Consider the following 16,299-nt stretch of genomic DNA (forward strand, 5'->3'; position numbering starts at 1 on the left):
CCCTGTTGTTAATCAATATGAAACAACATGAATTACGTCAATGTCAAAATGTACTTAACCTAAATTGACATTTCCATCTTGTTTTTTCCCGTTGTTAATCAATATGAAACAACAAAAACAACACGAGTTACGTTAATGTCAAAATTTACTTAACCTAAATTGACATTTCCATCTTGTTTTTTCCCGTTGTTAATCAATATGAAACAACACGAATTACGTCAATGTCAAAATGTACTTAACCTAAATTGACATTTCCATCTTGTTTTTCCCGTTGTTAATCAATCAAAATGTTCTTAACTTTCCATCTTGTTATTCCAAGTATGAAACAACAGAAACAACACGAGTTACGTCAATGTCAAAATGTACTTAACCTAAATTGACATTTCCATCTTGTTTTTCCCCGTTGTTAATCAATATGAAACAACAGCAACAACACGAGTTACGTCAATGTCAAAATGTACTTAACCTAAATTGACATTTCCATCTTGTTTTTCCCGTTGTTAATCAATATGAAACAACAGCAACAACACGAGTTACGTCAATGTCAAAATGTACTTAACTTAATTTGACATTCCAAGATGACATAATATAAACAACACGAGTTACGTCATTAATATTCGTTCCGTTGCTAAGCAATGAAACAACATATATAATAAACAACCGATTCTGAAGTGATACCGTATCACATCTCACGTAAATTCCTATCTTCAAAATTACGTTTACAACGTATAAAGTGGCGCTCCGATTCGAGTTGAAACTACGAAGTCTATAACTATGCCGAAAGCGTCTCCGTAACGGCGCCGGAAACTAATAAATAAATGGGATATTTTAAACACTGCCTCCTTAAATTTCATGGGGAAAATTTAATTAAACGCAGAAAGGTGCGCTCTCGTCGGATTGAATTTAAGGATCGCAGGCGGCTTATTGGGGGGATTCCCCGGAGCGAATAGAATCGAGAGAAACGAGCGCGCGCGCGCGATTCAAACAATTATGATGTTCCCCTTTTAAAACGTTACGTGATGCGAACGGAGAAAATCGCATTTTCTTCTGTATTTCTTTCCATTTTACACGTGCAACATTTACGTTTTTATGAACATTTTTTTTTATCTCGTTTCACAGTTCATAGGCGAAACTACTTTACATCAGAGTTTCTCAAACTAATAGTCTAATATTATTTAAATAAAAAAAGTTTGCTCTATAAACAAATAATGAATAAAAATCGACGATAATTCATGTTACTATGACAACTTTCAATTAAGTTTGGTTAACTTGTATATGCAGGAAAAACAGAAGAAAAAACGAAAAACAAATCCGTGCGAAACAATTGGCTTATTTCGGCCGAACTTGTAAGGTTTGAACTCGAATTACGTCGGTGAGGAGAAAAGGAATGTGTTGGCGATTTGAGGAGCGAAAATACTTCAAATTCCTGTAAGGAATTCTAACATATTTTTTGCTTTTGAATTCATCTGGACGCCTCTCGAAAATCGGCCTACTGCATTATTTATCGAATGAATTATGCAACGGGCCGATCGAAATTTACTGCTCCGCCTCTCAAGGGAGAATTCGTTTGTTCTTAGCACGGAAGCAAGGACTGCCAACATAAATTTTACACGTGTTACTTGTCAAGTAGTGTGTAAGCAATAAATGTTATATTGGTAATTAAGCATAATTTTATTGTTGTTGTTGTTTCAGACTGTTTCGGCTCAAGCTGGTGCCGGACTTGGACGTTTTCAGTGAGGACGTCGAGTTCGTGTCCACGGGTGGAACGGTAACCTTCGACCCCGGAGCGGCGTACATCGGCACGCTCGAAGGTAAGAGACCCGAAATACATAACGAGGTAAAAGGGATATCGTGTTGGACGCAAGCATCGAGTCTTCTAATTTCCAAACATTTCTCTTCGTATACAAACCACACCGACGTTTATTAATTATTTAGCGCTCGACCGGCGGAAATGAAAATGAAAAGCCGCGGGGACGACGCGAATGATGATGAAGAAGAAAAAAAAAAACGAAAGGAAAGTGGGTCGATCTGATGGAAACGTTAATGGAAATACGTGCGCCAAAAAGGCATCTCCCAGATTAACCGAATATCCATACTAAAACTATATAGCCACGAGCATGTATTGCAGCAACAACAACAACAACAGCATCATCCATTGTCGCTTCGTACAAACGCGCGCCCCGGCTAAATTAGTTACAATGAAATACGGGCGGGTTTAATTAACTGGAGATGGCGCCGTAATCCAATTATAATTGAAACGCAACCCCGCGATTCCGTGCGCACAGCAAATTGCATATATATACATCTTTTTTTCCCCATCCTCGACGACGAAACGAAACAATATTTCAAACGCATAATCCCTTTGCGGTCATCTGCAACTGATATTTCCACTTTGTAACCACATAATTAACTATTGCCCAAACATACTCAGAAATGTACATTTCTTTTATCTTAATATATAGGACAAATATAATCAAATTCTATTGTTCCGCCATCTATTGACTCAAATACTAAACAAATTCAAAATAAGTACAGTTTTTAATGATTTATAAGAAAAACAAATTAATTTTAATGATGCGCCATCTAGTGTACCAATTACGAAGCTTCATTTTTTTTTTTAAATATTATTACATTTTCCATACACAGATTGTCGTTTTTTTTTTGATACATAAAAATAAATCGTAATTGGATAAAAAATAATAAAATCGTAATTGGATAAAAAGTAATAAAATAATTTGTGAAGCAAACAAATTACTCGATAATTGCGTTTGCATGTTTCCTATAGATAAACGTGTTTATTTTTACTGTACTTTTTCTTTTTTTTTAATTTCTGTAATGCAATTAGTGTAAATTATGTTTGTTCGATTGCAATTGCGTTTATTATTTATTTATTGTATCATCCGTAATTCCATTAATTATAGTTAGTACATTTGCGTGAATGCAGAGATGAGGAGACCCTCGACGGTAATGCGTCCTCTCCAATTAGCGTTCCGCAATTGCTCTACTAAACTTTTCTATCCTGCAAAATCCAAAAGACATAATCATCTTTGCAATTAATAGCAGAAAGCTAAATGCACTTGAACGTAATTGCAATTCATTTTCGCATTTGGAAATCGCAACAAAAGCCATTTGTGTTTGCATGCATGTATCAATTAGGTCGGTCGTTTCGCAACAACTTAAGCCCTTTAAATGCAATCGCATTATACCTTCTCTATTATATTCTTAGAAAATACATTGTATTCAGTCGTACATTTATTTGCTTCTGAAATCTGCAAATAATTGTTTACGCTTTAATAATGCAGACGGAAAAAGTAGAAAAATATTTGTAGCAGGCAATTTTTATGTAGGTGTGTGTGTTGGGTGGAAGCTGCAATGCGGACCAGTCATCATTAATATATATCTGAAAAGTTCTTGGAATGTAATGAATTGTTGATGGGCGAGGTGAATGAATGAATTGTTGATTAGCTGTTCGAGTGCTGAAAGAGGGCACTAATCTTTATGACTTCCTGAAAATTATGACTACAGTAGCCCTTCAGGACTCGCTACGCTCGCCCATCAAGTTATCTTAGAAAAACAACTGAAAACATTTGCAAGTTTTTCATTTGTTTATGATGGGCGAGCGCAGCGAGTCCTGAAAGGCGACTGCAGTCAATGAAAATTCGCTACGAAAATATGAACTTAACCCTTTTCAGGAATCGCTTGAAATCCGCCAGTAATATCGTTAGTGTACACTTTTTTTTATTGATGGGCGAGCTTTGCGAGTCCTGAAAGAGTACAGTAATATTTATAAATTCCTGAAAATCATGACCACAACTGCCTTTCAGGACTCGCTACACTCGCCCATCAAGTTCCCTTAAAAAAACAAATGAAAACACCCACTTTTTGTTTTGTAATCTTTTCACTTGTTTATGATGGGCGAGCGTAGCGAGTCCTGAAAGGCTACTGCAGTCAATGAAAATTCGCTATGAATATATGAACTTAACTCTTTTCAGGACTCGCCTTAAATACGCTAATAATATCGTTAGTGTACACTTTTTTTTATTGATGGGCAAGCTTTGCGAGTCCTGTAAAGAGTCAGATTAATATTTATAAATTCCTGAAAATCATGACTACAACAGCCTTTCAGGACTCGCTACGCTCGCCCATCAAGTTCCCTTAAAAAACAAATGAAAACATTGACATTTTGTTTTGTAAGCTTTTCATTTGTTTATGATGGGCGAGCTGTGCGAGTCCTGAAAGGCTACTGCAGTCAATGAAAACTCGCTACGAAAATATGAACTTCAAATCCTGTTGACAATAATCAAAATTGCATAGAGCGCCATCTCTCGACCTTCGTTAAAGAAAATCTGCAAATTTAACATCTTAAACCGTCTGAAAGTCGTGTAAACTATGTTGAGAAAAATAATGCAAACACGTAATGCAGATATTGTATATATTTTTTTCGTTCCGCTTTTGCGAACATTGTTGCGAATGTAATAATAATAATAATAATAATAATAACCGTGCGAAATATTGTGTGCATTACACGGAGAATGCTCAATGTTTAATGGACATCTTAAGTAATTGCGTAGCGCTCCATTATGAGATTTACAACGCTAGAGTTTGACTGAAGAGGATGAAGAAGGAAAAAAGAAAGAAAGAAAGAAAAAGTGCATTTCCTCACCTTAATTAGCGTTGAACGAAAAGTGGAGAGGAAATGCGAAATGGGATACAAAAAAAAATTGTAATTTACAGACTAATTGTCCCACGATTTCATTCCCATAACCTAATTACATCTCTACCACACATCATTTTTTATATAATTTAATTATGTTCAAAAAAATTACTTCTTTTTTTAATTATCTAAAATTACACTAATTTATGTTTAAATCATTAAAATTCGTTTATTTTGAATGTTGATATAATGAGAATAATCAAAATCATCTTTGTCGCCATCTCACAGTCAATTGGTGAATCTTTTTTTTTAATTGAATATTACGAATGTGTCTGAAAAGTTGCATAGTTTCGCTTAAATCGAGTTTTAACATTTGCTGGAATATTATTAAAATTTGAATACCGCTGCGAAAGTTGGGAATTTTCAATTCGGTTCTTCGCGCCGCATACCATTATTCAAATGGGTGGGAGGAAGAAAAAAAAAAAACGAATAGAGCAGAACTTTAAGTGGACATTATTTTATGGGATTAAAGACATTGCTTTTTCTATCGTTTTCCTTGTTTTTTCTTCTTTCATTGGAAGAGAGCCGCAAACCTAGCCGAAATCAATGAACGGCAGATTCGTAAAGTTTGTTCCGGTCGAGGAAGAGAAAGAACGGTTTACTGGCTGCGGTTGCTGCGAGCGAGACGAGACGAGAAGTATCAAAGTATAGATGTGTAGTGTACATATATATACGCGATGGACAGAGTTGGAGGAAGGGAGAACCGCATTGATGAAATGAACAGTAGCGGCGGTGGCAGCAGGAGAAGCCCAAAGGGCGCGCAGGAAAGTTTGGAACTCCTGCTGAATACATAATGTCGCACAGCATAAGGTCAATCTACCACGAAGCGCGCACACACACATACAAAGACACACACGAGTATTATATAAATGCGGTACTGTTTCGGAAATTCCCGAGACGTATCCAACTTTCGGGATGGATATGTGCTCAACCAGCGAACGTTTAACTCTGCAGAACCAGAGGGGACGAAAGTGTTTCCTTCATCCTTGCCTCTCCCTCGCACTCAATCTCGCTATCTCTCTCTATATATATATATAAGCCCTTACGCTCGTACACGCGGTTTTCATTAACATCAAGTCGCCTTGGGTTACTACACAGCGCGCCATGCCAAAAGCTGATGCGGTAATTGTCTTTGACAGTTTCCATAACGACCGTTAGTTTTGTACCATTTGAAGTTACGGATGAAATGAATGCTTTTAGCTTAGACGCCATCTTGCGGCTAATTAATCGATTAGTATTATCATTTAAATTGTATGTTAATAGCAATCATTACTAATTAATAAATTAAATTTTGCCCGGCGAATCCACCAGATTTATAGTATCACTGCATTGCATGCATGAAATTAGTTCCAATTGGATATTTAGGAAAGAATATGATGATGAAAACTATTATATTTTCATAATTTCGAGACGAATTTGAAAAGTACTGGTGCTTTTCAGGACTCGCTTCGCTCACCCATGAATACAAAAGAGTACACTAACGATATTATTAGGGTATATAAGGTGAGTCCTGAAAAGGGTTAAGTTCATATATTCGTAGCGAGTTTTCATTGACCCCAGTCGCTTTTCAGGACTTGCACAGCTCGCCCATCATAAACAAATGAAAAGCTTACAAAACAAAATGTCGATGTTTTTATTTGTTGTTTAAGGGTACTTGATGGGCGATCGTAGCCAGTCCTGAAAGGCTGTTGTAGTCATGATTTTCAGGAATTTATAAATATTACTGTACTCTTTCAGGACTCGCAAAGCTCGCCCATCAATAAAAAAAAGTGCACACTCACGATATTACTAGCTTAATTAAGGCGAGTCCTGAAAAGAGTTAAGTTCATATATTCGTAGCGAGTTTTCATTGACTGCAGTTGCCTTTCAGGACTCGCACAGCTCGCCCATCATAAACAAATGAAAAGCTTACAAAAAAGAATGTCGATGTTTTCATTTGTTTTTTAAGGGAACTTGATGGGCGAGCGAAGCGAGTCCTGAAAGGCTATTGTAGTCATGATTTTCAGGAATTTATAAATATTACTGTACTCTTTCAGGACTCGCATGGCTCGCCCATCTTAAACACATGAAAAACTTGCAAATCTTTCAGTTGTTTTTGAAGATAACTTGATGGGATAGTAGAAGAATATCAAACCCTTTGGAATTTCATAAATATAGATTTGGTTTCGAGTTTAGTGGCTGAATAAGGGGAAAAAAAAGGGAACGAAACCGGGCCGCATAAAAGTCAGTAATGCAAATGCATTTTTAATCCCCGTGAGTGCCGCAACTCAGGCCAATTACGAGGGGATGCAGGGGGGTGGTAGAGAGGCAGAAAAAGTGGGTGGGTTTTTCGGTATGGAACTCGAATTACCGCTCGCTCGTGTTGCAGCTACCAACCACCCTTCCCCCCCACTGCTCCACTCGTAAAACATGTTTTATTGAGCCGAAGCCTGAGCCCACTCCGGTTTTGCGCCCACTCCGGAAATTATGATACTTAATAATACCACCAAAAACACAACACCTCCCAAAAACTCAATCCATTTGCGGCCTCTCACAATAGCGCGCGGTAAATTTGAAATCGTCACTCTGCTCGGTCGCGGTTACCATTCGTCCCTTTTCTGTCCGTTCTCGAGGGACGCCGCAGATGGATCTATGAATACGTTTCCGACAAACTCTGTATTCATCGCCAACCCGGATCGTAAATGGCGCAACCCTTCGCAAAAAAATGAGCGTAGTAGTTCATAAATATTCCCGACACATATACACAACAGACGTGTAAGTATGGTGGAGGAGAAACGCAATGTTCATTCTTCCACCATCATACTTATTAATCGAGTCACTTTTGAGGTTATTTAATTAATCATTTCTCTCTCTCTCTCTTATACAAACACTCGCTTTTCAACTCTCTCTTTTCTTTGGGATCTAAACTATTCATCGAAGAGTGCCCATAAATTGAAAAGCGCTGCTGCCGTTACGCAAAACAATACAGGAGTATCTAATTAGCTTTTAGATTTGTATAAGAAAAAGAAAAAAAAACAAGAAAGACGGTGAAAACAAAATAAAAACAAACAACGAAACGGGGAGCAAGAATTAAATCGGTTTCAATTAGGCGTTCGCGGAATTTAAACAAGCTGAAAACGCTTTAATTGCAATTAAAATGGAAAAGGCGAGAGGCTGAAACTAAGGAAAACGCAACTGCGATCTCAAATGATGAAACGTTTCTTGCTTTTGTTTGCAACTAACTAACGAATGTAATTGGATTAAAATGATAAATATGAAAAAAAAAAGTGCACAATAAGTTTGTTATATAAAAATTTACAAAGTATCCAATTAATATTTTTATTTCAATCTTGTAGTAGATATTAATAATAAAAAATGTTCTAATTTTGAATTATTCTGTCTATAGAAGTTACAAAGGTTATTGCATATTACTAAATTAGACACCGACCGAAATCGAATTGTTATTATAATAGAGTGGACAATGATCACGAATGCCGTGCGCTTAATGGAAAATTGGGTCGTTTTACGTAATATTCAGTATTCTGATAATATTTGCTCCAGTTATTTCCTCTTCCTCTCCCTCTGGAAGCAATTACTTCCTCGTCCTCCTCCGACGCTCATCGGGGTATTAATAAATTGATTACATTATAATATCGCGATTATATAAAAAAAAGTTAAAAAAAAGAGTGTAATCAATTATTTTTGTTGATTCAAACCTTAATTTTCATAATGGTTGATTATAGTCATTCAATATTCCGGTGGATGCGCCGGGTAAAAAATAATTTAGTTGGCCACCAAATTAACAGGAATGAATTTGTTATGCAACCAAATTATCATTAGTTTATTTGTAATTTCCGAATTACAAAGAGTGTAATCATTTATTTTTGTTGATTCAAACCTTAATTTTCATAATGGTTGATTATAGTCATTCAAAATTTAGGCGGATGCGCCGGGTAACCATAATTTACTTGGCCACCAAATTAACAGGAATGAATTTGTTATGCAACCAAATTATCATTAGTTTATTTGTAATTTCCGAAGTCCTTGAATAAATTTGTAATTTAAGCACTTTTCGGGGTATTAATAAATTGATTACATTATAATATCGCGATGATATAAGAAAAAGTTCACAAAAAAAGAGTGTAATCAATTATTTTTGTTGATTCAAAACTTAATTTTCATAATGGTTGATTCTAGTCATTCAAAGTGTAGGTGGATGCGCCGGGTAACAATAATTTAGTTGGCCACCAAATGAACAGGAATGAATTTGTTATGCAACCAAATTATCATTAGTTTATTTGTAATTTCCGAAGTCCTTGAATAAATTTGTAATTTAAGCACTTTTCGGGGTATTAATAAATTGATTACATTATAATATCGCGATGATATAAGAAAAAGTTCACAAAAAAAAAGAGTGTAATCAATTATTTTTGTTGATTCAAAACTTAATTTTCATAATGGTTGATTATGGTCATTCAAAATTTAGGCGGATGCGCCGGGTAACAATAATTTAGTTGGCCACCGAATTAACAGGAATGAATTTGTTATGCAACCAAATTATCATTAGTTTATTTGTAATTTCCGAATTCCTTGAATAAATTTTTAATTTAAGCACTTTTCGAGGTATTAATAAATTGATTACATTGTAATATCGCGATGATATAAGAAAAAGTTCACAAAAAAAAAAGAGTGTAATCAATTATTTTTGTTGATTCAAAACTTAATTTTCATTATAGTCATTCAAAATTTAGATGGATGCGCCGGGTAACAATAATTTACTTGGCCACCAAATTTACAGGAATGAATTTGTTATGCAACCAAATTATCATTAGTTTATTTGTAATTTTCGAATTCCTTGAATAAATGTTTAATTTAAGCACTTTTCAAGACTCGTTACACTTGTTCAACAATAATATAAGGTTAAAAGAGCAACTGTAGTCATGAAGACTCGCCACGAATACAAGAAATTTAAATTTAAAAAAAAAATCTAAAAATAATTTACAAATGTATTAATTGCTTTGTTGAAGAGAACTTGATGGGCGAGCGAAGCGAGTCCTGAAGAACGATCGAAGTCTTTACAAGTCGCAACGAATTAAAAGAAACGAAACGTAGATTATATACTGAAAATGCAAATTATCTCCAACGCCTGAAGAGATTTCCATAGAGAAACCTTAATCTTGAAGACATTTCGCAAATTTCCTCTCCCCCATGAGTTTAAACTTTTTATTTCTTTGCAACTTTTTGAAAGTGATCCATCCGTTACATATTCAACGCCGCCTTTGTACAAACAACACAAGAACAGTTTGCCATGTATTATAGATTATGCAAGTGTCTCCTTCCAGTCACGGTGTCCGGGATTACGTTTTAATGCAGCTTTTAAAAAATTCTACACGTTTTCGGAATAATGACCGTGTTTATGTATATGTGTGTGTGTTAGAGAGAGAGAGAGATGTGGGTGAAAGAGGAGACGAATCATAATTCATAACTTTTTGATGTTAATTACTTAAAACAGACTGCGAGCGCTTTTCCTTCTCTCCTCTCCTTTCCCTCCTTCATCTCTCTTACTGTCCTTTAAAACCCTCTCGGAGATTAACGAAGAAAACGAGATTACGTCTAGGGAGACGCACTTCTCATCCACTCCCTCCCTCCTCCATCCACATCATTTTCCAACGTCATCTTTTTTCCGCCATCTCTCGCCGTCTTCGAGGATTACGTTACGTCATTACTGTCAACCGGTGCGTGGGTGTACGTGACGCGCAATTATTTTTAATTGACCTTTACTACACTTACAACACGCACACACACATACAGAGTTAGAAAGTGATAACAAGAAATTTGCATGAAAATGGTTTCATCAACTAAAAGCGAGAGCATCCGACAAAGCCGTTACCAACAAAAAACAAAAGCAAATTTAGAAACAAAATAAACGAAAGCTGAAATCATGGCACGTCCGTTGTTTCAAAGGAGAAACGGAAAACAAATAACGGAAGAACAAATATTAATTAATTTTTACACGAGAGTGGGGAAAAAAAAGTTCGAAATCATCCCCGTCGCTTGCGTGAAGTGGACATTAAGAAATTTAATTAAACTTTAATTAAAATCGTATTATATTTCAACCCGCACGTGAAAGTTCACATATTCCATATATATATAAAACGTACATTTTTTTATTTCCATTACACAATATATAGAATGGTTTAATTGAAAAAAAATTAATGTATTCGCGTTTTCCAATTTCTCGTTTCATTTAATTTCGCTGCATTTGATACGAAAATTTTTAATAATTTATAAAGATAATTTATCGGTTTTTGATGGGCGAGCGAAGCGAGTCCTGATAGACAACTGTAGTCTTCACAATTCCTTAAAAATACATGAAAATAAATCCAACATTTTCAAGATATTTCATTGCGAGACTACTACTGCCTTTCAGGACTCGCCTCGATCAAAAACAAAAGACAAAAAATTAAAGTAACTAACAACTAACAAGTCCTGAAGATCATGTATTCACGAGTTCTGAAAACTGCAGATGCAAAAGTAAAGTTTACAAAAAAAATAACTATCGATTAACAAGTCCTGAAGTTCATGTATTCACAAGTCCTGAAAACTGCAGTTGCAAAAGTAAAGTTTTCAAAAGTAAAACAAAAAAAGTAACTAACGAGTAACAAGTCCTGAAGTTCATGTATTCACGAGTCCTGAAAACTGCAGTTGCCTTTCAGGACGCGCTTCGCTCGCCCATCAACAATTGTTAAATTCAGACAAGAAAAAAACCAAAGTAATTTAATTATTATTAATATTGCAAATTTAAATATTTACAAACGTGTACAAACACGCAATGAATAAATTAATAAAAATTTACATACATATATTTTTTTTATATTCTTTTTGATATTACAGCGTGCAACGCGGTGCATAATTAATAAATATGGATTATGGAGTGAACAGCTTTTTTGCTATTACATTCGTTGTAATTAGTGCAATTCACAATTATTTAAAACACAAATACAATCGATCCTCTTTTTATGCAGTTTTGAAGTTATGCGGTTTTTATTTCAAGAAGCATTTTTTTTTAAATAACTATTTTAGGCCATTTTGACACGTTTTGACACAAATTGGCAAAGCATTTCATCGAAAAAGATGATAATTCTGAACGAGGATTCAAGTTTCAACGCAAAATTTAATCACTGATTATATTGTCAAAGGGAAAAAATCAACATGCGAAGTTGAGACTAATTTTGCTTGTGAAGAATCATTATCTTCAGGACTTAGATTTAGCATATCAAATCTCTTCTAGTAATGAAAGTGATTTCGAAGCAGTTCGCAAATTATGCCGAACACTCTCAAATAGCGACGATAATTCTAAAGAAAAAATAATGTGAAGAAAGATTAACTTTCATAAAAAATTTCTGTATTTCTTTTTGTAAAATTTTTCCGTATAAATTTAGAAGGAATATGTTAAGATTATATTTTTCTGAAATTTAATAAACTTGTCTATGATTGTTAACGTTTTTATAAAATTATGAATAAACATTTCAGAAAGAATTATAGTAAGACTAATTATTTTTCTGAAATTTAATGAACCCTTTTTTATGCAATTTTCGGTATATTGTAACTCATTGATTTATTTTTATGCGGTTTTAAAAAATTATTGAACGTATCCTTTATTTTTATACGTGCGTCTAGTCTTTTTTTGTACGATTTATTTTTATGCGTTTTCCTGTGGAACGTATCTACCGCATAAAAAGAGAACCACGTGTATATAATAAATAGTTTAAATCAACTTCTAAATAACGTTGATTTTCAAAGCAACCTGTGATGAATAGCAACGAGCATTCAATTGTTTTTTTTTTTACATATTTATTTGTTTTGTTCCTGTTTTGTTTTTATGATGGAAACTCGGTTACGCGGATCGAATAAACGCAAAATTGGAGCGGAATTATTATTTTATATTGATTAATGCGAGATCAGTATAACAATAATAATAATAAAAAAAAAAGTTCAGCGAGCCAAATTTAATTAAAATAAAATTTATTTGCCCGATGCGATCGGCAAATAATAAAAAAAAAATAATAATAACACCAAACGGAAATATACAAAAAAAAACTAATAAACAAGCGCGAAATGTATTCAGGGTTTCCAACATAAAAAAAATAAAATTAACTGTAATTATTTTCCGGCCGTGTGTGTGTCTGCTACGAAATGAACCGAAAAGGTTTAGGCAGATTAAATAACCCATTAAACGTGCGCAGCGCCCCCTACCTTCTGCACGTCTATTAAAAATCAACCCTTTCCGCAACCCCCGTTTTTATTCGTCGTAATTTGATTCATTTATACCTTTTTCTGTTGTTTTTACACGTTCTTTCAGCAAATAATTATGAAGAATGTTTCGCTTTTCATGTATATGAATTTAGCAAAGTTTCAAATGGTAATAAAAAAAAAAGTTTAGGCGACAACCCAACATACTTAAATACAGTTCTTATGTAACCATTATTACAAATGTATTGATATGCAACATTCACATCACAACTGATAATTGGAATATAAATATTATGCAACAAATATGCAAAAATGAAATAACTAATCAAAGCACGTTTTAATTTTCATATCTAAATACTTAAATAACTTAATTTCGCTACTTAACGCCGCGTGCTCAGTAGGAACTAAATGCAACATATAACATAGGGTGGTAATATGTCATCGGTTTCGGTACTTCAGTTGGTGATGTAAGTTCTGCAGTTGGTAGTGCCGGTTTGTGCAGCGCCCTCTGTTAATGGACCAGCATGTGAGTGGTTTGTCATATGCATATTCCAAACAACACTTGGACTAGGTTGAGTCTTAAGGATAATGGTGTGCTTGTAGATAGGACCGCAACCAGATAGACAGAGTAGGAGACAAGTCTTGCAACCAAATATACCGAGTAAACGCTAGATCAAAATTTTGGATGTCATGGCTGTCAAATACACGTCACGATTCCCATATGTCATCAAAAGAGAATTGAATTGTAGGCTTTTCTCGAGAATTTTAGCTCATGGATCAGGGTTTGTACTTGTTATAATAGGTTATAATAGGTCTTAACCTTCTGTAATTCCCTGATCTTATTTGGTTAATAATAAAACATATGTTTACAAATTGTAGATGTATATAGTTTTCAATGTCAAATAAGACGTGTACGTGTGGTTATATAACTTGATGTAAATTGTCATTTGATAATGAAGCATCAGTTTACAAATAGTGGACGTGTATTATTTAACATTCATAAACAATACACGTAAGGAGTGTAAGTGTGGTTGTATAAGCTGATGTCAGTTGATTTGTTTTTAGGGAATATTTTTTTTTTAGTTAGTTGGTATAATGAATCAGGTGATTATTAGTTGCGAATGCGAATCAGTAATAAAAACAAAAAAATACTAAAAAACCCGTAATATCCAAGTGATTTTAATAATAATAATGTTACTTACATACATTCGACTGCTTACTTAACTTCATACAATAATCTCACTCTGAGAATGATAAATCTTTCTTCTATTCATTTACTGAGTCAATAAAATGCACTTATTTCAATTAACACAAAACATTAAAAAAAAATCTTACGTAACTGAGCGTTCGTGTTTTTTTATACATTGATACCAACCCATTTTTTTTTTAAATAATCATAACCAACTTATATCAAATATCACTAAATTAAACCAATTAATAATTCGTGTTAGTTATTATTTTTAATATAAATTATTGAATTTTAAATGAATTTAAATTGAATAAAACAAAATGAATATTTGGGATCATTAATTAGGCTTTTTTCATATGCGCTATAATTACCAACTTAAATTTGTTATAGGAATAAGATAAAATAACTAAATAATTTCAGTTGGTATTGGGTCAATAAAATGCACTTATTTCAATTAACACAAAATATTCAAAAAATACTGACGTAACTGAGCGTTCGTGTTTTTTATACTTTGATACCAACCCATTTTTTTTAAGTAATCATAACCAACTTATATCAAATATCACCAAATTAAACCAATTAATAATCCGTGTTAGTTATTATTATTATTTTCAATATAAATTATTGAATTTTAAATGAATTTTAATTTAATTAAACAAAATTAATATTTGGGATCATTAATAAAGTTAGCCTTTCTTCATATGCGCTATAATTACCAACTTAAATTTGTTATAGGAACAAGATAAAATAACTAAATAATTTCAGTTGGTATTGGAAAAGTAACCAGTGATAAAGAACGAAATGTCGAATGTCATTATAAAGAAGTTGAGTGCAAGAAAATAAGTGAATATTGGAAAAAAAAACGGGTGAGTTTAGAAATTTTTGTGTATGTTTGTATGCATTATTAAAACTTATTCGAAGATATTCATTATTTTCGCGTCGCATAATCAAAACTTTGAAAACGAACGAATAAAAGTTAGCAAACAGTGAGCGCTACCGTTTGTCCTTTTTTTATTTGCCCGGCCTTCTCGATTGGGTTCGCTTTATATAATATATATAAAAAAAACAAAAGTTTGGCTTTATATATTTTTTTTTATTTCTTTCCTTTCTGTTGCTAGAATTTCAGTGTAAGGGACTTTCTTTAATTCCCGAATTGTATTTATAAGCGAGTGCGACCCAATAAATAGTTCGGTAAGCCCTATTTTCTGGGGTTTGCGGGGGGAAGGGATGAAAATAATAGAAGTGTTTGCGCAGATTGCGCCAAGATTGCGCCTCCGTTTAGTTCCACCGCCATCGGCCCTTTATTATCCCGGGTCGCTTCTGCTTCTAAACCACCCCCCGTCCCATAACCCCTCTCAACCCCCCCCGCTTTCCTCCTCCTCAGCAGACGGAAGAACTACACAATCTGCTGCCCTAATTAAATTTAAAATTAATAGCGCAGACGATTATCCCACTTTATCCTTTCCAAATGAAAATCAGAATAAAACAAACTATATATAGGGAATAGGAAGTTACTCAAAAAGAGTTTTCACCACAACTTTCCAAAACCAATTACAAGTAACGAATCAAAATAAAGTTTTAGTATTACTAAATGATTCAAAAACGCCATCTCGTGTAAATTTTATGTTACTAATAGATTTTTATTGTTGTTTGGGTTTCGTATTTTACAGTCGTTTATGCAACCACGATTGCACCTCAGTACCTTTACGGTCGTTAACTTATTTAAAGGACTGCGAACGACATGTAACAAACAAAATAAAGCACAAACTAAAACTGCATTAGGGATCGACGCGACAATTTGCAGTAAACGCGAAAGGGCTTTGTATTATTCACGCGTTTGTTTTTAAGGTTTAGTGGTAGGTCCGGATTGTTTATTGGTGTCGTAAAACGAGTTCGGGTCGTAAAACGGGTGAATGAAAGATAAATGAAGTTGATTGAATTTCGTAGAGAAGTCGTGAGAATTCGTTTAATCAATGGATGGAAAAATCGCGTTATCGTGTGTTGGTTGGGGTTTTGCGGAGACTTTGAAGAAGGCCAGAAAGTGGGTTGAAAAGTTTAGAAGAAAAACGTGCAAACGGAAATTGCACTCGGGGGTGTCGTGGCCTTCTTCTCTTTTTTTTTTGTAAGCGCTGCGAAAACTCCAGAACTACGTTACCAACATAAA

General features: G+C 34.2%; 1 protein-coding gene across 1 annotated transcript in view; it reads left to right on the forward strand.

The window, feature by feature from the left end:
* Positions 1 to 1,692: 1,692 nt before the first annotated feature.
* The window catches only part of LOC108569959 (disintegrin and metalloproteinase domain-containing protein 10-like), a gene marked incomplete at its 5' end in the record, with an annotated part of 31,148 nt that continues 16,541 nt past the window's right edge, over positions 1,693 to 16,299 (forward strand). The window contains one exon of the mRNA XM_017931746.1: positions 1,693 to 1,811. Coding sequence (XP_017787235.1) covers positions 1,693 to 1,811 — 119 coding nt within the window. The remainder of the gene's footprint in view (positions 1,812 to 16,299) is intronic.

Source organism: Nicrophorus vespilloides, unplaced genomic scaffold, assembly GCF_001412225.1.
Source record: "Nicrophorus vespilloides isolate i.1.1-1 unplaced genomic scaffold, Nicve_v1.0, whole genome shotgun sequence".
Classification (NCBI taxonomy): Eukaryota; Metazoa; Arthropoda; class Insecta; order Coleoptera; family Silphidae; genus Nicrophorus; species Nicrophorus vespilloides.